The 26,179-nt window shown below is 36.2% G+C and overlaps 2 protein-coding genes across 5 annotated transcripts in view; one reads left to right on the top strand and one right to left on the bottom strand.

Moving 5' to 3' along the window:
* Positions 1-12,735, top strand: part of SERINC1 (serine incorporator 1) — a 39,005-nt gene extending 26,270 nt beyond the window's left edge. For all 3 annotated transcript variants that reach the window (XM_008528621.2, XM_070556914.1, XM_070556916.1), the window contains 7 exons: positions 4,875-4,954; positions 5,131-5,268; positions 7,596-7,765; positions 7,873-7,963; positions 9,338-9,482; positions 9,590-9,820; positions 11,155-12,735. In XM_008528621.2, the coding sequence (XP_008526843.1) occupies positions 4,875-4,954; positions 5,131-5,268; positions 7,596-7,765; positions 7,873-7,963; positions 9,338-9,482; positions 9,590-9,820; positions 11,155-11,290 (991 nt within the window). In that variant the 3' untranslated portion in view covers positions 11,291-12,735. The remainder of the gene's footprint in view (positions 1-4,874; positions 4,955-5,130; positions 5,269-7,595; positions 7,766-7,872; positions 7,964-9,337; positions 9,483-9,589; positions 9,821-11,154) is intronic.
* A 4,681-nt stretch (positions 12,736-17,416) lies between these two features.
* Positions 17,417-26,179, bottom strand: part of HSF2 (heat shock transcription factor 2) — a 33,080-nt gene continuing 24,317 nt past the window's right edge. The window contains exons 10-13 of one of the 2 annotated variants that reach the window (XM_070556912.1): positions 25,768-25,873; positions 21,700-21,753; positions 18,875-18,959; positions 17,417-18,427 (exon numbers count right to left, since the gene is read on the bottom strand). In XM_070556912.1, the coding sequence (XP_070413013.1) occupies positions 18,135-18,427; positions 18,875-18,959; positions 21,700-21,753; positions 25,768-25,873 (538 nt within the window). In that variant the 3' untranslated portion in view covers positions 17,417-18,134. The remainder of the gene's footprint in view (positions 18,428-18,874; positions 18,960-21,699; positions 21,754-25,767; positions 25,874-26,179) is intronic. The other variant, XM_070556913.1, reaches the window with a different exon arrangement.

Genomic DNA, 26,179 nt, shown 5'->3' with positions numbered 1-26,179 from the left:
GGTTCAAGTCAAACATTTCCTTGTTAATTTTGTCTGGATGATTTATCCATTGCTGAAAGTGGAGTATTGAAGTCCACTGCTATTATGGTATTGTCCGTTCCTCCCCGCAGATCTATTAGTATTTGCTTAATATATTTGGGTGCTGCAGTGTTGGGTATCTATATGTTTACAGTTGTTATATATTCTTGTTGAATAGAATTCACCCTTTTGTCATTTTATTATGACCTTTGTTTCTTATTAGCATTTTTGTCTAATATAAGTATGCTACCTCTGCTTTCTTTTGCTCTCCTTTGGCGTTGAATATCTTTTACCAGCCCTTCACCTTGAGTCTTTGTGTGTCCTTAAATCTGAAGTGAGTCTTGTATGCAGCATATAGTTGGTTCTTGTTTTTTTATCCATCCAGCTGCTCTGTGCCTTTTGATTGATTAATTCGGTACATATCAATTCAGGATAATTATTGATATGTAAGGACCTACTAATACCAACTTATTCATTGCTCTCTGGTTGTTTTGTCTTTCCATTGTTTCTATTTCCCCTTTTTTCTGCCTACCTTTGTAAATTGGTTATTTTCTGTGGTAGTATGCTCTGTTTCCCTTTATCTTTATCTTTTGCGAGTCTACTCTAGGTTTTTGCTTTGTGGTTACCATGAGGGTTACATATGACAGTCCATTTTAAGCTGATAGCAACTTAACTTCTATTGCATACAAAAGCTCTACTTATTTACTCCTCCCCTTTTATATTTTTGATGTTACAATTTACCTCTTTTTATATTGTGTATTTATTAACATTATATTAGCTGTAATTTTTTAATACTCTTTTCCTTTAAGCTTTAGAATTAAGGGGTTAACACACCATCCTATTATAGTGTTAGAGTTAGCTAAATCTGACTGTGTATTTACCTTTACCAGTGTGTTGTATAATTTTATGTTTTCATGTCACTAATTGGCATCTTTTTATTTCAGCTTGAAGAATTCCTTTCACCATTTTTTGCAAGGCAGGGTCTAGTGGTGTTAAACTCCTCAGCTTTTTTCCATCTAGGAAAGTCTTTCTCTTTCATATCTGAAGGATAGCTTTGCTGAGTAGAGTATTCTTGGCTGGCAGTTTTTTTCCTTCCACACTTTGAATATGTCATTCCACTTTCTCCTGGCCTGTAGTGTTTCTGCTGAGAAATCTGTTGATAGTGTAATGGGAGTTTCTTTGTAGATTACAATCTTTTTTTCTCTGGCTGCTTTTAGCATTCTTTCATCGTCTTTGATTTTTTGCAGTTTCATTATTTTAGTCCTTTTTTTTTTTTATTAAGATTATGATAGATTACAACCTCGTGAGATTTCAGTTCTGCATTATTGTTAGTAATGTTGTGGGTACATACTTTGGTTTATTGGACTTTGCAGGTATTGGTTTGTTTTTCTTTTTACAAATTAAAGGTTTGTGGCAGCCCTGCATCAAGCAAGTCTATGAATTCCATTTTCTAATAGCATTTGCTTAACTTGTGCCTCTCTGTCACATTTTGGCAATTCTTGGGAATATTTCAAACCACCACCCTGATCTGTTAGCAGCCATCAACATCAAGGCAAGACTCTGCGAGCAAAAAGATGATGATTTGCTGAAGGCTCAGATGATGGTTAGCATTTTTTAGCAATAAATTGTTTTTTAATTAAAGTATATATATATATATATTTTAAGACATAATTCTGTTGCACACTTAATAGACTATATAGTGTAATCATAACTTTTTTATGCACTTGGAAACCAAAAAATTCATGTGACTCAGTTTATTGCAATATTGGCTTTATTGTGGTGGTTGGAACCCACAGTCTCCCTGAGGTGTGCCTGTAATCTGTCTTGGAGAAAGTCCTTTTTTTTTTTTTATTTTTTTTATTAAGATTATGATAGATTACAACCTCGTGAGATTTCAGTTCTACATTATTGTTAGTAATGTTGTGGGTACACCACTTCACCCTTTGTGCCCTGCCCCCAACCCCCCTTTTCCCGGGTAAGCACCGATTGGTTCTCCTTGTCTATATGTTAACTTCCACCTATGAGTGGAGTCATACAGAGTTCGTCTTTCTCTGTCTGGCTTATTTCGCTTAACATAATACCCTCAAGGTCCATGTTGATGTGAATGGAACAATTTGGTCCTTTCTTATGGCTGAGTAGTATTCCATTGTGTATATATACCGTATCTTCTTTATCCAGTTATCAGTTTCTGGGCATTTAGGTTGGTTCCACATCTTGGCTATTGTAAATAATGCTGCGATGAACATAGGGGTGCATGGGACTCTTGGGATTTCTGATTTCAGGTTCTTAGGATAGATACCCAGTAGTGGGATGGTTGGGTCATAGGGTATTTCTATTTTTAAGTTTTTGAGAGATCTCCATACTGTTTTCCATAGTGGTTGTACCAGTTTGCATTCCCACCAACAGTGTATGAGGGTTCCTTTTCCCCACAACCTCTTGGAGAACGTCCTTTTGCATTGAGATAATAATCTAATCTATTAGCTTTATGAGTTGGATGTCTAAGATTCTCCCAGGTTTGGGAAGTTCTCAACTACTATTTCTTTAAATAAACTTTCTTCCTCCTCCCCCTCTCCTCTTGTCTGGAACTCTGATTATTTGAATATTAGAATCCTGTAGATCATGTAGGCTTTGTTCAGTCTTTTTCATTCTTTTTTCTCTGTTCATCCTTGAATGAGTTGTTTCAGAATTCCTGTCCTCTGGATCACTTATTCTGTCTTCCATTTGAGCTCCCCTGCTGTCCATGTTCTCTAGTGCGTTTTTCATTTTTTCATTGAATTCTTCAGCTCCAGAATTTGTTTGGTTCTTTTTTATGATTTCTGACTCTTTGCTAAATCTCTTGTTTTGTTCATGTACTTTTTCCTAAATTGCCTCTGTGTTTTCTTGTAGCTCTTTGAGTTTCCTCCAAACAGCTATTTTGAATTTTTTTGTCCACCAGATCATAAGATTTCATGCCTTTGAGCTCAGTTATTGAATGATTATTATCTTTTGATGATTAAATGGCTTCTTGATTCTTCATGTTCCTTGTAGTTTTCTGTTGCTGCTTTCATGTTTGAAGTAGCAGACACCTGAAATCTTTACTATTTGCCTTCCTATGGCGTATATTGTTCATTGATCTTATTGTATCTCGGGTTCTCTCTGACCTTATATTTATATACCTGCTATACACTTCTTGCTCCCTTTCATGGAAGAATTCTTAAGCTTATATGTCTTTGGTTCTTACAACTCACCTGGCTTGCTATTGGAAATCTCTTGTTTTCTAGAAGTTGGCATTACAGCTCAAGTTTGTGGTTTTTCCTTTGCCCACATATTGTGGTCTCTTTTTCTCAGAGAACTCCCATTACCAGATCTGCTCTTGCTGCTGCATTCAGGGGAACACATACAAGGAGCTAGCCTCAGAGTGGAGGGAGGTGTGGGTTTAGCACTCGGTTGTTTGGGGTCCCACACAGTCACTGGAGAGATCTACATCTGAGGTTCCCTCAGAGGCTTGTGAGCAGACTTGTTGCTTAAGTCCTGAGTGCAGTCAGCAGGAACCGTGTTCCTTTAGTGCTCTTTAATATTCGTATCTGCCTCTTTCCCCATCTCCTCCCTCCCCTTAGTAGTGAAGGTTCTGCCTCAGTACTCTAGGTGCTGCTGGAGAGAAACTGGTTTCTCCAGCTCTCCTTTTCCCGTTGGAGAGTTAGCTGCCAGATAATGTTGGTGCTGTGTTGCCTTGCTGGAGGCGCGGCATTGGGCAAAGTTCCTCTTCCCCTCTCTGTTGCATTGAAACTCATTTTTTTCTTCTCCCACATGGCATGCTGGAATGTCCCCTCAGGGGAGCTGAACTATTACAAATTTTCTGTCATCCATGGGTAGTTGCAAAAGTCAGCTCTCTCTAGATTTTCCCCAACCTCGGTCAGAGGGGGTGGGGCAGGTTTGCTGATCCTGCAGCCCACACTGATATCTGTCTGCCTGTTAGCGGATTCGCACTCAGGTGCGTGAGACTCTTCTCAGGTGTTGGCATTTGTTGCTGGATCCTACAACTTCCACAGAGGTACTTTTGTTCTTGGATGGATGCCTAATTGTTAAAAACTGGTGGACAATGAAGTAGGGACATGTTATGCCATGATGCTGATGTCTGAAAAGCTGCTTGTTTTAAATTTCTATCAAAGTTTTCAGTGGAGCATTATCATTTTTAAAACCTAGTCATTTTTACAGTGCACCTTAACACTTTCACGTATTATCCCACTCATTATGTAAAATCAACCTGTGAATTGGAACTAATATTCTCATCAGAATGAATTAGTAACAAATATACAGTAGTCCCCCCATATCTGTGGAGGATATGTTCCATGACCCCCAGTGGTTGCCTGAAACCATGATAGTACTGAACCCTATGTATACCATGTTTTTTTCTATACATACATACCTGTAATAAAGTTTAATTTATAAATTAGGTACAGTAAGAGATTAACAATAACTAATAAAATAGAACAATTATACTGTAATAAAAGTTATGTGAATGTGGTCTCTCTCTCAAATATCTTATTGTACTGTACTCACCCGTTTTCTTGTGACGATGTGAGATGATGCCATGCCTGTGTGATGACGTGAAGTGAGATGAATGACGTAGCAGTATTTTGGGGCTGAAGTTGACTCTGGGTATCTGAAACTGGAAAGTGAAACTGAGGATAAAGGGGGACAACTGTATCTGTCTAAAAACTCTCCTATAATAGTCCTCACTTCTCATTTTCAGGATATCCTCAGAAAGAATAGAACAGTCACATAAAGTGTAGCTATTCTTTAAGATGCTCCTCAAAGATTTCATATATGAAACTGTTGAATGAATGTTTATTAATAAAAAATCATTTCTTTTTTAGATTCTGGTTCTTTAAATTTGCTGCAGCAATTGCAATTATTATTGGGGCTTTCTTCATTCCAGAAGGAACTTTTACAACTGGTAAGAAAATCCTTTTTTTTTTTTTAAAGTCCTGTTGATATTTTATAACGAAACTTAACTAATTATTGTCTGGAACTGTACCTCCATTTGTTTTTATTTCCCTTTTTGTGTTTTGTGATTGTGATAATGAAGTAATTGAAACCAGCCACTCATTTGTTGTGTGTTTTTTCTTTCAGTGTGGTTTTATGTAGGCATGGCAGGTGCCTTTTGCTTCATCCTCATACAGCTAGTCTTACTTATTGATTTTGCCCATTCATGGAATGAATCATGGGTTGAAAAAATGGAAGAAGGGAACTCGAGGTGTTGGTACGCAGGTAAGCTTTTGTCTCACAGCATCTTGAAGACAGTTGAACTTTGAAGGTGAGAGCAGATATGGAGACTATAAGGAAGCCACGATTTTTATGCTGTAATTTTCTGTGAAGAGGTTTTTTAGTGGCATTCTGTCACATTGTGTCAGCAACTTGCTCAGAGAGCTTCTGGTAAATCAACTTGGAACATACCAAAGAATCAGGAAATAATCCAAAAGACCCTGACTGGCTAAAGTAGATGTTTCACAGCCTACTGCTAAAAGTGTGTACATTGTACACCCTAATTTCCCAGCCTTCAGCAGGTTAAAAGTAAAATGTTAAAGGGACCAGGACTCCTAGAAATAGATAAACAGTGGTATAATTTCTAAACGTCAGCAAGCAGGGAAAAATACAAAAAGCAACTCTAACATTTTATGTAACTTTACAGGATGCCTTTTATGTGTATCCGTAATACCTAGGGGAATTCTCAAGTACTGTAATTAATTAATGTATGTTTATTTAAAATAAGCTTGAGTCCTATGGTTGTGTAAAACAAGGATCAAAATTTGGATGCTTCCAACAGATGAACACAAATTGGGGAAGAGAAGCAGGTTTAGGTGCATGTTCAATTCTTGTGCTAATAGTGGGGTCTGGGACGTACAGGAGAGTGTGAAGGCCCCGTCTAAAGTGCATAGCTGCTGCTCAGTTCCAGCCAGTAATTGCCTTGTGAAAACGTGAACCCAACGTGGCTTAATTTTTCTGATTTTTTTCAAAATAAGCCATAAATCCAGATTTTTATGTAAAATGATCTGAGTTTCAGCTCAAGAAAATTTTAAATCAGAGTGAGAGCTAAGTCTAGTGTAACTGTTAGCCTAGTATTTCTCTCACACAAGTATTTTGTTGTACTTGATCTCACTGGCCAAAATAAAGAAAGTTTGGGGCCTGGTTAAGTTTGATGCTCTCTGCTTTGGTGGCCTGGGTTTGGTTCCTGGGCACAGACTTATACCACTCATCAGTGGCCGTGCTGTGGCGGTGGCAACCCATGTACAAAACAGAGGAAGATTGGCACAGATGTTAGCTCAGGGCCAATCTTCCTCAACAAAAACAACAACAACAACAACAACAACAAAAACTTTAAAAAAAAGTTTGGTATTCAAGGAAGTAAGCATTAGTCATTTGGAAAATACACTTATAAAGAAAACCTCATCCTTTAATGCAAAGTCTAATGCAAGAGGTTGTGCTTTGTTCCCTACTGTATCCCCAGGACCTGGAACCTTGTGGGCATTCAATAAATATTTTGGGGATGGATGCCCTGTTATAGAGGCACATCTGCATAAATACATGTATTTTGAGCACACATTAGTACAAAAACTAAAACATGTATGTTGAAAGTCACATAGAAGAAACTTAGTTGTCTTATTAAATAATAATGACTTACTCTTCCATAATAAAATTCTTTTTAAGACTTTGGTTGCTGAGGAAAAGCATCATTGTTTTGTGGGCTTAGCATTAACAATGAAAATATTGTTTTTGAATGCCCTTATTTATAACTGAATGATTACAGTCTTTAAAAACCTTAAGTAGGGGCTGGCCCAGTGGCGTAGTGGTTGAGTTCACATGCTCTGTTTCTGCAGCCAGGGGTTTGCAGGTTCAGATCCTGGGCACAGACTTACACACCACTCATCTGTGAGTGGCATGCTGTGGCAGGTGTCCCACTTATAAAATAGAGGAAGATTGGCACAGATGTTAGCTCAGGGCCAATCTTTGTCACCAAAAAAAAACAAAAATAAAAACTTAAGTAATACAGTCATGTGCTGTGTAACAGTATTTTGGTCAGCGATGGACTGCGTATCTGATGGTGGTCCCCTAAGATTAGTACCATACAGCCTAGGTGTGTAGTAGACTATACTATCTAGGTTTGTGTAAGTACACTCTGATGTTTACACAACAATGAAATCACCTAACAACACATTTTTCAGAACATATCCCTGTTGTTAAGTGATACATGACTATATTCCTTTTCTAGTTGTTTTCCATATTTTGAAAAGAATGGCTAACGTGAATGTTTTATGAACTCTATAATATAGATACTATTATTAATAAAAATTATATTAGCTGTGTTACTAACTTCTTGTCCTTGAAAATATACTAGTGACCATGTGTAAAGACTATAAAATTCTGTGATAAAGTTCAGAATTAATTTTGTTCCCTGCTTTTATAGCCTGCATAATGCTGACAGTATTAGTTGCTTAAAATACATTTTTGAATAAAATGATTGTTTTAAAAATGAGCCCTATGCTTAATTCCTGATATTTGTGATAAAATCTAACTGTCCAATTATATTTCTTTCACAGCTTTGTTATCAGCTACAGCTATGAACTATCTGCTGTCTTTAGTTGCTGTCGTCCTATTCTTTGTTTATTATACTCATCCAGCCAGTTGTTCAGAAAATAAAGCGTTCATCAGTGTCAACATGCTCCTTTGCCTTGGGGCCTCTGTAATGTCTATACTGCCAAAGATCCAAGTACGCTCTTTCTATCATTAGTTTTTATGAAGCTTCTCTTTTTGTAAGTTTTCCTGAATCTTGAATGATGTCAGAATATTTATCTGTTGCCTAATGTTTTTTTGTAGGAGTCACAACCCAGATCTGGCTTGTTACAGTCTTCAGTGATTACCGTCTACACGATGTATTTGACATGGTCTGCTATGACCAATGAGCCAGGTAGCTTTTGTTTGCTTGGGTTTCTTTCTTTCTAATGAATCCTGCAACTGTACTTTTCTTCAAAGATGGTAATTTTGTGAAATTAAGCTGTTTAAAAATTAAGCTCCTGTAGGAATAAAGAGTATGGACATACTACTATTTTCATCTTTGATGTATTGCTATATTTTTTTTATCACTTAGTTTCTTTACTAACAAAATAATAAGAACTATGAAAATTATAATATACGTAATTTGCTCAGTGTATATGATAGTGTATATAGAAAGAAAGAAAAAGCTGTTCAAATCCTTCTTGATGCATTTGTAAACAGTATAGTTTTTTTCACTCGTTTTTGTCTGTGACTGCCTTGCAAGTGAATATAATTGGGCTTTCTAATGAATCTCTTTATAGGCCAGTTGCATTGAATTCCATGGAAATAGAAGCTAATATGTGTCAGTTGGGGTAAAACAAATTAGTGAGAAATTATTGTTTTTTGAAAAGGAAAAAAATGATTTCTTTAAAAAAAATGATAAAATATATTCTCTGAATCTCACTTCATTGAGTTTACAAGCTCTGTAGCTCCTTTACCACTAGTAGGAGAAAGGAATTTTTTTTAGTGTATTAGGAGAAAGATTCCTTATTATTTTTGTCTAGGTAAGTGGTTAGAAAAAAATTACAAATAATTTGCTTTAGAAATTATCCTTATCTTCATGGCTTTAAGAAGAAAATTATTTGCATTGGTAAGATGGTGATTGACATGTCTGGCTTTGTGGGAGGAAAAAACATATTATGGACACTTGAGTAAATAATTTACCAGCCCCACTTTAATTCTTTCTTACAAGAGTTAAACTGAGTAAGCATTAGGTCATTATGACTTATTTGGTCATTTCCAGAAAGCATTTGCTAAAATTCTAATTATGTGTAAGCTGTCTTGCCTATATAACAGTGTACTTTGACCAACTGATAAACATCATAAAGTCACTGTTGTTATTTAACAATATACAGTAGAAAAGCCAGTGCATTTTGGTTTAGAACATCTGAATGTTACTCTTAATTCTGCTAGAGTTTTATTATACTTTAGAGAGGTCATCTAAATTTCACCTATTTCCTGATCTATAAAAAGCTTAGTAATATCTCTCAGCTCCTGCATGAGGTTGAAAATGAAATTATTTTCATTTTCAAGCACTTCTATAAAATTAGCACTATAAAAGTTCTCATTATTCATAAATACAAGTTGTCTTAAAGTGTTTTTTTGTTATATGTGTGCCCTTTTCCTGCAAGACTTTTTGAATTTGCAAGGGTATAAAGAGTTCAAAAGAACTAGAATTATGCCCTGAAAAATAAATTATTTTTTATAGTAGGTTCACATTATAATTTGACCTTGATTTACATTACAGAAACAAATTGCAACCCAAGCCTGCTCAGCATAATTGGGTACAACACAACAAGCACTATCCCAAAGGAGGGGCAGTCTGTCCAGTGGTGGCATGCTCAAGGAATTATAGGACTAATCCTCTTTTTATTGTGTGTGTTTTATTCAAGGTAAGAAAAATGATGAATCTTTTTTAAATAAGAAGTCTAGCCATCTATGAAACACTTTTTTTAAGTGCCCTTTTTCCTTCTCTCTTCCTAAACTGTCTTTCATGTAGCATCCGTACTTCAAACAATAGTCAGGTTAATAAACTGACTCTAACAAGTGATGAATCAACATTAATAGAAGATGGTGGAGCCAGAAGTGATGGATCAATGGAGGATGGAGATGATGTTCACCGAGCTGTAGATAATGAAAGGGATGGTGTTACTTACAGTTATTCCTTCTTTCACTTCATGCTTTTCCTGGCGTCACTGTATATCATGATGACCCTCACCAACTGGTACAGGTACTTATATTTCCTGAAAACCTGGCATGAAGAAATTCTGATGGCTTTTTCATGATTCCATTGCAAAACATGTGGTATGAAATACTTTTCATCCTGAGATGTATTATAAAATTTACAGCTAATGAATAGTGAGATCAGTGTGAGAAATGCAGACTTGACTTCCTTGCTTTAGCAGTAATAAACATTGAAATATTTCTAAATCTTGAAGAGATTAAAATAGAAAGTTTCATGAAACTAACACATTTCTTACAGAAATAGATGTTGATAGTTGATCCAACGCAATGTTTATTTTTATTTCTTTTAATACTGTAACTGGTTCCTGACATAGTACAGTAAAAGACCTTTGCTGTTTTCTTCAAACTTTGTTGTTAAAAGCTCTGAAGTTTTCATAATTGAAATGTGCATATATTAATATAGATAGATCCTTAGAACTCTTTAAAACTTAATTTTTATTTTTATCACTTCAAAACTAACCCATAAATCTTTTTCTGGTAAGAGGAAGGTAATGATTAATATTACTTTATTTTTAAAAACTCTAATTTGTTCAAATGATTAATGAAAAATTCAGTTTAAGATTCAACTGTATGTTTTGGGCAGTTTTGTTTTTAATAATTTTTAATGCATAATACCCTTAACAACTTGTAAGAAGCCTTTGAATACCAGTGAAAGATGTAGAAAAAAGATTATTCTTTATCTCATTTGAGGACAGCTTTATTGACATTTATTGTTGAAAAATACATATTTTTTAAAATTCCTATACTGCAGCATATTAAGCTGTAAGAATCCAAATAGTTCTCACTTCACAGCTTTGGCTGTCAAGTAATGTAGTAGTACACATTAAGACTTCAGATCAAAAATATTTTCAGTGTGTTCCATTAACACAAAAATCAGTTAAATTTGGGAGGTATTTCCTTCTCAATCTCTTAAATCTGAGAAGGTGAAGGGTGGGTGAGGGGCTCCCAAATGCACTTTGAACAGATTATATTCTTTATTCAGGATAGGATTGATAAATCTTTTGTTATCCAGAGGTCATACGCCATTTCTCTGCTGTCTCATAACTACTTAAGCCAGAAATACCTAAAGAGCCTGAGTATTCTGTAAAAAGAGCTACCGTAGAGGCCTATGTCCTTTACTCCTTTAAAGAGAATCACTAACTTTTACCTTCACATTAACTAGTAAAGCGGTATGGACAGCAAGGCAACAGATTGGTCCATCAGCTATAAATCTGTTACCACAAATTGTATACAAAGCAGACTTCTGAAGTACTGAAGCCTCTTGCTAGCTTGATGGCTGATAATCCAACCGTTCCCCTTTTTGTTTTCCTTAAATTTTAGGTATGAGCCTTCTCGTGAGATGAAAAGTCAGTGGACAGCTGTCTGGGTGAAAATCTCTTCTAGTTGGATTGGCATCGTGCTGTATGTTTGGACACTGGTGGCGCCACTTGTTCTTACAAATCGTGATTTTGACTGAACAGGACTTGTGGCATGAAAGTCCCACTTTGATCATTGCTTATTTGAAATTAACAGTATTCCCAACTTTTGTAAAGTTGTGTTTGTGTGGCTTCCCACGTAACTTCTCCAGTGTTCTGGCATGAATTAGATTTTACCGCTTGCCACTTTATTCATTATATTCTTGCCAAGTGTTGATATGTGTGTTAGAATGAATTCCAAAGAGAGTTTTATGAGTATGATGGTGAGTAGGAAAAGTGGGCATTGTTAAGTATCCTTTGCTCTATGTCTGAAAATAAGAGTCAAACAAAATTGCTTAACAGTTTGATTTTTAAATTATGTTAGAGCTTAAGCTATTTTAGAAAGTATATATGGAAATGTATGGCTGCCTTTTGAAATATTTGATGCCTTGTCCTACAGGAGACTGCAAAGAATGTGGCTATTGTAAAATTAAACAAGTGACTTACATGCCAGTTGTCTGAAAAATCTTAGGTTTTTTCCCTTGATATAAAGATAAGGAGCTTAGACAGGTAAGGAGTGTTTGTTGGACAACAGTGTGGGCTCTGATGGAGACTGAGGTACAGAGCCCTCACAGAAAGATGGGTGTGGGTACTAAACTGAATACCCAGCTAGGCTGTCATCTTCCCTGGTAGGGGTGGCCTTCCATACCAACATAGTGAACTTTGGTCATTATAAACACATGCAAAAGTATGGGTTCAATGGAGAAGTTAGGAACTCTAAAAGATTTAGACAAAGGTTATGAAAAGGATAATCATGCGTTAGAAGGAAGTTGTTGAAAATCACTTTGCAATTCGTTTGAAAATCAAAGGTGGTAAATTTTTAACAGGACAGGAAGAAACTTGGCTTCAGTGGATACTTAGAATCTAGTCCAATCCTCTTGTTTTAAAAATGAAAAAACTGAAGCACAGACTTAAAGAGCTCAGATAGCTAATTAGTGGCTAAGTTGGGAAATCCCAAGTCTGCCAAAAATAGCTGGCATTCTTTCTCGCATTCAAAAATAATTTCTGTTCGGAATACATGTCTAATAGAGTTTATATCTCATTAATGGTGGACAGTTTATGTGATGTGGATTGCTGGTGTCCAGGATGCCTCCACCCATAAACAGAGGCCAGGAGAATGATGGAATGCTGTAGAATAAACTCCTGCTTACAATACACTATATAGTTCAAATGCTTTTGTATTTGCTGCCATCTAATTGAAATATATAGGTTATTATAATCTTCCCACCTGAACATCAAGCAGTATGATAGTTAGCTTAGATAGAAGTTGTGCCATTGGTGTCCTAATGAATGGTAACATCTGCATTTGCTTCTTTTAAGATATTTATTAATGTAAGTGAAATATAACAATTCAACTTAATTCCCTACCTTTATTCTGTATGTTGATACTGTGTTTCATGATTTTGAATGGCTGTGTTCTATCTCTAAATAAATGAATTCAGAGAAAGTGTATGGTGTATTCCTTAGCAACTCAAATTCAGGTGGCTTTAATAATCAGACCTACTTTCCTCCTGTGTATGAAAGAACCGAGCACTAGAGGGGTTAACTGGCATTTTGTGTCCTGAAAATTTGAATTGTCTTTCAGGTGGCGTTTACCCTGTTGGTCCTCTGTAGGTAACTGGAGGTTGGACCTCAAAGGTGGTGTTCTTTTCCGAAAGAACCTTCAGTGGGTGGACCAGTTTAGTTTGAAGAATATTTTTAATTTATTTTATAGATATTCTACACCTGCTGTGTCCTCCAGGTACTTTTTTCTAAGTTGCCAATTGATGCTTCTTTCTCTGACACTTTAGATAGTATTAAAGAAAGTCCCTTACTAAAAAAAAAAGGAATACAATTGTTTTAACAAAATGCTCTATCCCATATGAATTATCACATTGCAATTATATTTTATTCAATAATTCACTTGAAATGGTCTTAGTTTCTCCAATGTTATAGGCAAGGCAATTTCCCTAAAATTCCTGGGCATTTACCCAGAGAAATCAATCTTATATTCACACAAAAACCTGTACATTAATGTTCACAGCAGCTGTATTTATAATAGCCCAAACTGGAAACAATCCAGATGTTCTTCAGTGGGTGAGTATTTAAACACTGTTATGTCCATATCATGGACTACTACATAATAAAAAGGAGTGAACTACTGATAGAATTTGAGTGGATCTCCAGGGAAGTAGGCTGGGTTAAAACATCCAATTCCAAAAGGTCACAGAGTATCATTCCATTTATATAACATACTGGCAATGATAAAATTAATGGAGAATGGATTAGTGGTTGCCCAGAGTCAGGGATGAAGAGACAGATCCTTGTGGATAGGCTGAATGTTTAGTTTTACAAGAAACTGCCACACTTTTCCAGAGTGACTGTACTATTTCATATTCACACCGATATATGAGCAATTCAGTTTCTTTGCGTTCTCGTTAGCATTTGATGTCACTTTTTTTTTATTTTAGCCATTCTGATAGGAATGGTGTGATATCTCAACTGTGGCTTTAATTTGCCTTTCCCAATTGGCTAATGATATTATAGAATATCTTTTCACGTGCTTATTTGCCATCCGTATGTCCTCTTCAGTGAAGAGAAGCCTGATTCCTTCATGTCTTTTGGGCATTTTCTAAATGAATTGTTTATTATTACTGTTGAGTTTTGAGAGTTCTTCATATATTCTAGATACTCGTCCTTTTGGGATACGTGGTTTGCAAATATCTTCTCCCAGTCTGAAGCTTTGTCTTTTCACGCTCTTAACAGAGTCTTTTGCAGAGCGAAAGTATTTAATTTTGATTAACTTCAATTTATCAACTTTTAAAAGACTTCACATCTTTCAGTTATCTGTCTTGCTGTCCTCCTATGTTCAGCTTGTCACTATTTGGCCAGTTTCACACCCTTTTTAAAATACTACCCTGCGACAGCTCTGAAAGCATCCCCACTGGGCAAAAGGTGTTCCATTCCTCCACTCCTGATTTTCTATGCCCTAAGCTAGAGGATAAAGAGAACTTCTGTCCCTTTGTAGTGAGTGTATTAGGGTTCCCCAGGGAAACAGAACCAACAGGACATTTATATAGAGAGAAAGGCATTTATTATAAGGAATTGGCTCACCAGTTATGGAAGCTGACCAGTCCAAAATCTGCAGTGTGGGCCGGATGTGTGTAGGTAGTGATGCCATGAGACGTGGGTTCTTCTTGAGGCAGCGTGGGAGGTATAGAACATTTGGGCTCACAGAAATGTTCTTTTGACAGTCCAATCTACTAAGTCCAAGTTAACATCAACAGTGGAAAATCAGGTTGATAAACATGTACCTTTGATCTACGCTGAAAATGGCATTTTATCTCTAGTCTTCCTTCCCCCAAACCCATAACCCCAGTCTATTCATGGGAAAAACATCAGGTACCCCCCGAGTTGAGGGACAGTACAAAATACCAGGCCGGTATTCCTCAAAGCTGTCAAGGTCTAGCTTATTTGTATTGTTGTTAGCCTGTTAGATACCAATTCCTTGAAATTTGTTGATTTACTTTATGGCCTAATATGTAACCAAATCTCAAAAAATAGTTCATAGGTACTTGAAACAAAGGTCTAGGCTCTGATTCTTAAATGTAGCATTCTGTATACGTTCATCATAATGAGTGTCATTTGGACATTTTCCCGGTCTGCAGATCTTTTGTTCTCACACTCAGTGTGTAAACTGAGTACACCATCCCTATGAAACACAGTGACACCACAAAGGCACATATAGCTCTAAGTCACAAGCTATCTCCTCTGGCCCTACATGTATCTCCCTGAGGCAAAAGAAAGTTGGAGGTGGGATGAATATGGGGGGTACTCTCTAAATTGTCTTCATACTGTGGTACTTGTTTTCCAGACAGTACACAGACCTCCTCAGGTAAACCCAAGCTAGATTATTTTTAAAAGAATTGGTTTCCAGATCTTCAATTTCCATGTATACTCTTTCTTAAAACTGATCTGCCTGAAAAGATGCTTGAGGACAAGGCATCATCCCTCTTAACAATTATTCTTTTCACATTTGACAAAACAGATACACCTCTTAGCCATTCTGAATCATAACAAGAGGTTTTGGATAAAATCTCTAGACACCCAATAAAGACACAATTTCAAATAACGGTGAGAGAGACTAACACCGGGTTAAAAAAACAAAAGTCCTTTTGCAATTCAAGTGATTTCTATTGTTTTACTTTCAACAAAACTGAAGGATGATCTAATTAAGTCACCAGCTGATAAATCATAAAAAAATAATAGTGAATTCTGGTACATAACTCTGAAGGAGTTGAAAGAATTGAGTGACACTGCTATAACAGAATTTCTTCCATTCTTATCTACTTATTTTTTTGTATTACAAAGTTTCTTAGGAATTTTCATCTATAAAAACAAAAAATAAAATTGATGCTAACTCATTTATTATACTGATAACATTCACCCTCACATACAAAAAATATTGGGAGGAAAAAACCTCTGAGACCTGTTCTTCCCACCAAAAGAAGTACTTCTGATGTAATTTTACTTCTTATGTTTAGTAACAATTCATCAAAATTTGTACTATATTGTATGAGTGTACACCAAAAACTTGTATAACCAATCAACCCGCAAAATCAGAGGCAGAACATAATAAGAGTTTGTTCCTCCCTCACCTGAAGTCTAAAATGGGTGTCCAGGATTGACAGGTGGCTCTCCTCTAAGCAGGGATTCAGGAAGATTACATGGGGCTTTCACAGGCAGACCTGGAAGTTCTGTACCTCACTTCTGGGTTTATTTTTTGGACCTCGGTTACATAGATTATTTCCACCTTTGTATACAGGGAGCTAACTGCATGATGGGAAGATGAAATGGTTTGGCAATCAGTTAACAGTCTCTGCCACATATATTTATACTGTTGATCAACTGTGTATTTCTGACTGGAGACAAACTTAATGCTTAGAATCTTAAGGTTACAGGAAACAATTGCAAATTTGGTCGCAGAGAAGTGTGACAGTGTCCTCAGTGTATGACTATCACACATAATAAAAACAGGATAAAATTCTTTGGGGGAAGTGGAATGGATGATGATGGGCATCAAACCACTACAGTATTTAGATTCTTTTAGATACATTTAAAAGAAGCATGTAACAATTTTATTTTAAAACGGAACATTAACAATATCCTAAATTCTTTCCAACTATTTAAACTCAAGATGAAAAACTTTAAATGTCAACTTAAAAAGTACTAGGAGGTATAAAGTTTTGAAAATTACTTTTAGAATACTTCTAAAGCTCTAAAATGTCCCCCAGGAGAAAAAAACTTGATCATATCCCACCGTGAGGAAGGGAAGGGAAAGAAAAAGACTCTCAAGTTCTCTGCTCTCAGTCTCTAAACTCTTCATCTCATCTTAGCAGCAAAGTTACCTCTACAATTTACGCAGAAAACTGTTCTGGGGTCTTGAATTAGTTCACCAAGATCCCACTGTCAGAGCCAAGTATTTTAGGATCTGCTAAGGAGAGGTTTCTTATCCCTCTGTGCGAGGCTTTCCTTTAATTTTTACATCATGGTAAGAGAAATGCCCAGACGGAGAGAGAGAGAATATGGCCAACAGGAAGGCCATCTTTGTAATTTCTTATCAACTAGCCCTATAAAGCATTCAGATATTAACTGCATTGCTCCCAGCCTTCTGCCTGAAGGTGGAATTCTTCAAGTTGATACAAAGGTGGCCCTGGCCTTACATTAAGAAGTCTCTAGAATCCTCCTGAGCAACTGTTCCAAAGGGAGGAAATGATTTGACTATTTCTCTTATCTTCTCTCAGGGCAAAAACTGTAGACCCTTGGTGGCATCCAGTGATAATGTTCTTACCTCACCGGGACAATGAGAGGCGTACTTCTCTCAGTTCTTTATTAGAAACATAGCAAGCCAGTATCACTTTTAAATAAAGAACTTTTAAAACACATTAAATTTAGAGACATTATATTCCTTCCTTGTAGAAATACACAGTCTATCTTTTGAGATGAGGCACAAAGATCTTGGTGTGATTCATATTAAGGATAATGGACAACAGACACAGTTTACAGTTTAAGTCCATCTACTTCCCATGAAAAGGAAAAACTGTTACATATAAGTGTCACCTCCAAAGAAGACACAAAACAGACACTACTATGCAACATTCATTATATTTATTTTACTAAATAGTATGGTTCAAAAAACACAAACAAACCAGAAAACTTTTACTTAAAACTAGCCCAACGAGGTGGATGGGGCTGACAATATCCCATCCCCTTCTAGTTCTGTGTATGTGGAGCTGGAACCATATCAAGACAGTAAGCACTCAAGTATACTTTGCCTTTCCTGTTGAACATGAATGAACTCTGAACCAAGAGACAAATGAAGTTTTACAAGATACAGGCACTTTATGTTCTCAGTTTTAAAAATAAGCCAAGTGAAAAATATGTAATAAAAGTAACTGGAACAGAGAAAGTTTTAGTTCTACCATTAGTTCTAGTGACTTACACTCAATGCAAACAAACAGCATCAAACAAGTAAAACAAACAAAAGTTTAACTGGGGTTAATGGGCACAAATGTAATGTAAAAAACAATCCAATTTACTACGATTGGAGAAAAATGGCCAATTGAATCCAACTTAAAGATATGCCAATAATGTGCATTAAATCTTGTGTACCTATGTAGCTGAGTAACATCTGAAAGCTTTGCAAGAGTGCGTGGTTAGTGAGAAAAGCAAAAGGTGCTTTTGATTCCACAGTATCTGATTAAACAAAACAAAGCAATTTACAAAAAAAAGTACCAAATGATACTTTAAAATAAATAGTTCATCATTTTGATGAATATATACATGTAGAGTCCACTTCCTGGGGATTTAGCTATCTAAAAGTGGCATATCACTATCCAGAGGCGCCGGAGCAAGTTCACATAAATAAAACAGTGTGGCTTCACTAGCTTCGGCCTCAGTCAATGGCTCCAGGCGAACAAGCTTACTCTGAGTTGGTTCTGGGTCCAGGCTGCTGTCCAGAAGCTCATCAACTTCTATGGGTTTATCTACAGAGGAGGTAACTTCCGATGATGCTGTACTCCCCTGTTCAACAGCAGAAGCAGGGTTCCCATCGAGGAATGCAAGAAGTGGAAAGGCAGTGTACTGGATAAGCTGCTTATCTAGAATAAAGATTAGAAAAATTCTTTTATCATCAGCTTATAAGGAGTTCAAGCCACAGGTGGAAAAATGGAAACAGAGATGTGCATGCAAACACTACACCCTTATAGAGCCAAACAAGAAATATGATACTTTGTGTCAAAAAATTTAAAAATGTACAAGCCAGAAAAGTCTTTATTTAACAATTAAGAAATGAGGCTTCTTTCAGTTCTTCTAAAGTTAAATAGGAAAAAACCTCGAATGACATCAATATGACAAACTTCCTCTATTACCTCTCCAATTCAATTTTCTCTATTTGCTGGAATCTTGATACTTTATGCACAGAACTGAGACCAGTACGTTCTGTGCTCAATGGTTAACTACGGCAAGACTTTCTTTGGCTCTCATTAGTTTCTATGTAGGACTCGATTTAAAAAATCTATAGAAACTAATACTACATTAATACCAACCTGTTTTAGGTTTAGATTTTCTTCCATCTTCTGAAACTGGCTGAACTACACTGTTTTTGGTAGTTTCTAATCCTTTATTCTCAGACTAAAAGAGAAAAAATAATATAAAAATATTTGTTTCATATTTTATACGTCCTTGACAAACAGCAAAAAATAAAAAAAACTGGTACAGTATATGAATATTGGTATATTATTTGAAACATATGGGAAGGGGGAGCATCAGGAAAGATGGATTAGAGAGAGAGAGAGAATTGAGTAGAAGTAACAAGACTGGTTAAGAAAACTTTTGCTGTCATCAAGTGGATGAAACAAAGAACCTGAACTAGGATAACAAGTATGAAAAGGAGGAGCATTTCAACAGCAGAACAGACAGAATTTGTCAGGGGTAAAAGATGGGAATGAATCAAAGATGGCTGGTTTCAAACTGCTAATTAAGAGATAATTCTTTAAACAAACTCATTTTAAACAGTTTTGATTAAAAATGTATTACACATTTCTCTTCACTCACAAACAGAATAATTAGCAGAAGTGAACATATTTAGAACAGCTCAGGATGACAGGATGACATCCTTACAACTATCCCTATATTTGGAAGCCTCAGAGTTGAAGTGGTGTTTCTTCATTTTCTTTTTGTGGCTCTTTAAGTTCTTTTCTGTCATTTAAATTGCTTCTTTCAACCACTGTCTTCTGTCCTTCCATCTGATCATAAGGGGATTAAATCATTAATGCTGTTAAGTTCTTCAGTGCTCTTTTCAAAGATATTCAAACTGAGGTGCAGAGGTTCACAATTTTTCCCGAGTGGCTGTAAGTCCCAGATATCTGCATGCTGATTAAGTATATATGTGGTGTAACAGAAATACTAATTCCTACAATTCCTCTGATACTCATCATAAAACGAAGCAGTACAAGTTTCCAGGGTTCTGAGATAATGGCCCCAAGATATAATAAAAACTACTTAAACCTTTCTGAAAACTTACATAAAAGTGTTTCTCATTTAGCATTCACAATAAACATTAATGCAATAATATCATCCTTATTTTTATACTTCCTAAAATAGGTATTTTCCAACGATGCCATTGTTGTTATTCTTAAACATGAGAACCAGGATGACAAATGGGTTTCACCTCCCATGCAAATTCTTAAACATTAGTAGTGGTCACTCAGATTGCTGTTCTGAAGAGTCTAAGACATCTCGATCTATTAGAAAAGAGTGTTGTAATCCATGTCATATAATACCTGTCACGAGCCTAGGCAACGACAGCTGATGAGCCCATTATTGGAAAACATTAATCTAGATTCTAGAACTATAATGAAAAATCACTAATTTTTCTAATGTATTGTAGAGCAATAGACAATTTGCTGTTTAACTACTATTTCTCAAAACTGTGTTTAAGCTATTAGTTTTTGGAATAAGGAGGATGATCCAAGAATAAAGAATGACTAAATGTCTAGCAATAAATAAACACTGCAGCACATTCAGTAAGTGAATGCATGATACGGGTTCATTCAACTTAAGATCTAACGTTCAGTAATATCATATTTACTGAAACAGCGTTGAAGTGGTCCATAGAATCTTATAATATAAATCTAGGCCAACTATGGTTCACATGCCAAATTCAGCATACTGCCTGTTTTTATAAATAAAGTTTTATTGGAGCACAGCCATCCTCATTCTTTTATGTATTGTCTACAGCTGCTTTTGCACTACAACTGCAGAGCTGAGTAGCTGTGACAGAGAACATATGGCCCGCAAAACCGAACATATTTACTAAGTGGCCTTTACAGTACGCCAACCCTTGCTATAAATCATCCAAATACTCAATGTATAATCAACTTCCTAGTTCAAAAATTCACAAATTCTGTCAACTCTAAGTTACCCAGGCTGTAACTCTGAAAATGCAGAAAATCTCATCAGGTTATCCTCACACACAACAACAGTCAGAAAATTCCTCCCCTTCACTCTAATCACTCATATTTATTTGATGTATTCATTTTTAGACTATAAAGAATCAAAATAAAATTTTGATTCTGCTAATCCAGAATTTACCCAAACTTCAGAGGACTTGATTTACCTTCATATTCAATGAAAACAGGGATTACCAAACAATTTGATATAAATACAAGATAAACAGGAGTACATACCTATTCAAGACAATAAGTTGTACAACATAACAGAACTTCTAAACTTCTCTAACAACTTCACATTGTCCTTATTACTCATTAAAAACTAGTTGTAAATAATTTCTTGTCAACACTTCCTAATTGCAACTGGAGTTCCCTATACATTTAAGAAAATAACAAAAACCATTACTCAAAAAAAAGTCCAAAATCCATACCTCAGTGTTTCAATTTGCCTTACCTACAACCAGTACAAATCCCTAAGGCTTTTACTGTATGCTAATAAAATGAAGGAACTTACTTAAGAATATGGGTACCAGTAAACCTTCAATAAAAAATGCTGAGAAGCTGTTTATAGAAGAAATAAGAATGTAAAATTAAGCACATAAAACATGAAGAAATCATAATTTAATAATTTATTCCCGTGATATACTTCAACAAGTCAAGTTTGGTCAGGTTCTCTGCCACCACTTTGACGGCTGATTTCATACTGGGAGTTAACTGAACAAGTGCCAGCAGAATTGGGCAATGATTAACCCCAAAACCAAAGGCTAATTTTTCATCTAGAATTTTACTATCTCGATCACACATATTAGGTAAGAATATAAAATGCTTTTTTAAGTGGGAATGATATTGCTTACTACTTACTAAGACTTTTTTCAGATTCTTAGAGCTATGGGTCCTGAGCAACATGAGTTAAAACTTACTTTTGTATTATTGATGTAATCTGTGGGATTCATCTGCACAGAACTAGTGAAAAGCTGAAAGACCAAACAAGAAAAATAATAAGTTTTAAGAATATTTAAAAAGAATTAACTGTGTGCTCAAAATTTTTATACAGCCATGTTGGGTGAAGAGATGTAGCTCCTACACCAGGAAGTTTCCATACAGTAAAACAAGTTTGGAAGAGGAAAGCAGAAAGAAAAACAAACAAAAGCAGAGCAAGCTAGCCCATGCATTATATGTTGTAAGAATTTCTCTATAAAACACTGGGGTAAATCACTTGAGGCAAATGGTGGTTTTCCCCACCTCCCCTCCTCTCCTTCATTCCCTTTATTTTTCTCTCCCTAAACGCCTTTCACTTTAAGTGGCACCCAGAGTTGAGTTCCTTGCCCTGACACTAAAGCCTTCACTGACTACCTGAGAATCACATGGTAAATTTACAGAATCTGCTCTACGATAGTGGCTCCTAAATTACCCCGTGAACCAACAGCGTACCTCCTTGTTGGTTCTTTTCACCTCACCTACCAAAAGAAGTTGTAAATGCTAAGACCACTGCTTACTGCACTCCTCAGTCCAGCCAGCTTACAGACATAACTTTTGTTTGTCATAAGCTTCAAAATCATTCATTCCACAGGGATTTACTGAGCATCTAAGAAATAACCGACATCATGAAGACTACAAGATGAAGACACTATGCCTGCTCTCCAAGAGCTTACAATCTAAAAGACAAGATAAGAAAAACATCAAATAGCAACATATGATCGGATACAATCCAGTATTAAAATAATAATGGATAGTAGGAATCAAAAGAACAAAGGGGTAAGAGAAATGAAAAAGAAGGGAATCACAGAGGCAAACAGACATACACACACACACACAGGATGAAACAAAAAGTCTTGATGAAGTTATGCAAAATGCATCAGTCACTGGATAATAGAGAGGATGGAAAGAAGAATGCATTGTTACAGCATTAGCAACAAGAAAGGAGGAGGAATGGTTGTGGGGTAAATTCTAGAAATAGATGACAACCAGTCCAAATAACATAAAAGTTCTGAGTTGAATAGTATAAGTAGTATACATAAGGTTCAAAAAGTTGAGCAAGGCCAGTCAGTGGACAAGACCACATTCTGTCAGCAATAAGAGCCTTGGGAATGGCCTGAGCAATGAAATATAGCGAGTAAAGCATTTTAGAACGAGCACACCAAATGGTTCACAGGATGAAATGAAATGCAGAGAAGTTACGGGTAGATTCCACATTCATGGTAACCCTATAAATATCCTCAGCTCTTCCTTTTCTTTCATTAACTTTTCCCCCTTTCATACCACTTACTAATCCATGAAGATGAAGAGACTCAGTTCCTTAAGAGCTGATAAGAATACACGACTGCCAATTTCTGCCAGTTCAGCTTGTCACTACCTCAGAGGTCTGAGCAGATTTTGTCTCTACTGAGAGAGGCATCTGAGGAGGGCCAGCAGTGTAAGCTCCTCACTCCTTTTATGCCCCACTCTCCCTACCCATTGACTCAGGGATACCTTCTTGTATTCCCAGGAGACACATGGTGTTCAGTAGAAAAAAGTAGACCACATATGAGAAGCTAACACAGTTGGTTGAATTCTAAAGCCAGGCCCCCTCCTGCTGACTCCACACTGGGTCACTCAATACTGAACTCTGCAGAGAGAACCCATAGCTCCTCAGCATACGTATTTATGTCCGTACCATCTTTGCCATCTCAGAGAACAAGGCAGCCTATCGGCAGACTTTTTATTTATGACAATACAGCATAATTCAAGGATGAAATAATGAAGATCTTGAATGAGAGAGGCACCAGTGGAAACACAAAGTAGGGATGGCTTGTGAATGCTATTTTGGAAAATACACAGGACTTAGTGAATGATGAGGCAAAAATAAGAAGACAAAGATGAATCCGTGATTACTATCCTGGGTGAGTAAAGAGAAGTCTGATGTCACTATAGAAAATAAGAAAGCTAAAAAGGGTAGGTAGTTTAGAGAATTAAGAAAAGTTAGGTGTTAAACACAAATAATCTAAGGCAAGATCTAACTGATAACCCAAAAGCATGGAATTAGAATTCCAGCAAAGTTTATTTTAAAAAATATTAAGAGCTGGAGTTACACATCTAAGAGCACTCCTACAAGCCAAATCCCTTCACAGAGGAAGAAAAGAAAAAGAAGAGAGGTAGAAAAAATAAAAGAGGATAAAAGACTGGGTACCTTGAGAAATATCCACAAGTAGAAGACAGCAGGAAAAAGAAAAGCTCTTGAAAACAACAGAGAATGATTAGCCAGACAGGAAGAGAACGAAGAAGTCCAGGGCCTCTAACTTCCACAGAAAAAGTTCTGTTGTGGAAAATCAATATTGTTAATAATAATAGTGTTAATTATTTATAATCCTCACAATAACCCTTCACATTAGGTGTAAGCCACATGTAATAGATGGGGAAACTGGGCAAGAGAGGTTAACTTTCCCAAAGTTAGTAACATAGCTAGTAAGGAACATGTGCCAAAAACAGAACCCAAATCTGTCTGATTCAAAACCTTCTTGCACTAGCCCAGTGGCTTGATTTGCGGGGAAAAAAAAATGCAGCCTACTTACTGTGGATGGATAAACCAAGACGGCATAGGCAGCACAGGCTTAGAATAAATAAGACATTACAGGGTTTCAAAAGAAGTTTAGAGTAAAAAAAGAGGTAACAAATATTGAGATTCCACAGCTTCTGAGAGGACCAGGACATGGAGAATTATACTTTGTGAATAGGGCAGAGCTGGCTGGGTGAGGTCTTGAGGACAAATGAGTGATAAATGTTTCAAAGTTGAATTAAAATGATCTAGTTGAGGACTGCGAGGATTTGTAGAGGGTCAGAACTATGGGATTTTATTTCCTTCTTAGTGATCTAAGGGAGAGAGATTCTACAAAGTCCCTGGATTCAGAGTGGGGACAAAGACTGAAAGAATCAAGAGGACTGTCAAGCTACTGTTAACAAGCTGAAGCAGCTCATTAACATGGATGTTGAATTCACTTAGATGGTAACATAGGTCAACATGGAAAGAAAATCTTCAAAGAAGCTGAAATCCATCCTATGAGACACTGATGATTTGCGAAAAGGAAAAGATGATAAAGTCATGTGACAATGACAAGACTGATGAGAAGCAGAAGGGTAGGGAGTTAAATTAATAAGACTGAAGAGTAAGATTGAAGCATAGGAAAGTACTAATTCCTTTTAGCCCCTTAAGAAGCTCTTAAAAGGGCAAGACTACAGAATATTTTGATGTGAGCGAAGCTGCACTTTAAGGCAAGAAATACAGAAAAAAGAGCAACAAAATTTTTCAGGATAGAGAGAGAAACATATTCATAACAGAAAACGGAAACAGAGGAGAAAACAAGATTCAAGTGGATGGGAGAGACCACACCAGAAGCTTTAGGTAAGAGAGGGAGGAGTGGCAGGAATAAGAGGGAAGAGAGTGAGAAAGGTGGTTAGTGCCAGAAATGGTAGATAAGGATTCACAGTCCAGACGACATTGGAGTTAAGTTCATACAGGAGGTGGTGGGGATTAGAGCAGGGGAACTTTAGGTTTCAGGACACAAAAATTTAAAAAGCATAACAAATATAATAATATAACACATCTGAGTGGAAAACATTAATTCCCAAAGTATTAAGAAGTGTCTCTATGCTGTTTCCTGGCTAAGTTTCTTCTGTTACTAACTCCCATCAATTTCTATTCAGTGATGATTTATTCTAGAGCAAAACCTGACACAGCAACAAGTCCAGGCAAGACCTGGATTTAATAGTACTGTTGCACAGAGCTGATATGTTGTTACGGGGGATTAACTGAACTGCTACTCAGAGATGGGTAGAGATCACCTTCCTTCACTGACCTGAACCCATCTGTTCATTCTTTCTGATAAACAAAACCATTCATTAAAAAAAAATAAAACGCAGTAACAGTTTAGAATACAAGAAAATGATGTATTGATTTATAAATATTATATGTAAATACACAAATTGCCAATACAGCAATTACTCAAAGTACCTACATCAACCAGGAGATCTGGGTCTATGCTAAACTGCCTTCCTGACAGCATGGCTTGAAAGTCCTCCAAACTGCAATCAATACTGTCAAGATAATCCAACAGTTCAACCCTAAGGAAAAAAGATTTAAAAAAATCAAATATTAGGTTTTTATGTTTAAAATCACAATGCAATCTAGCTAGGCAAAATATTCCTAGCAACTGCTGAATCCTTACCAATTCTTAAACTTAAGAATCCTATTTAATGTTTGAGACTCTTGAAAATTTGGTTAACTGAGAACTCAAAGCCTTTACAAAAATCTTTAGTATTTACAGAAAAAATGTTCTGCAACAAAATCTTATTTGTCTTTTTCCTCTAATACTATAAGTTATAAAATATTTAACCTCTGATTATTGGTTATTGCTACTAATTTCTGGT

This window comes from Equus przewalskii, chromosome 9 (genome assembly GCF_037783145.1).
Source record: "Equus przewalskii isolate Varuska chromosome 9, EquPr2, whole genome shotgun sequence".
NCBI classification, from domain to species: Eukaryota; Metazoa; Chordata; class Mammalia; order Perissodactyla; family Equidae; genus Equus; species Equus przewalskii.
This window is presented reverse-complemented; position numbering and strand designations above follow the sequence as displayed.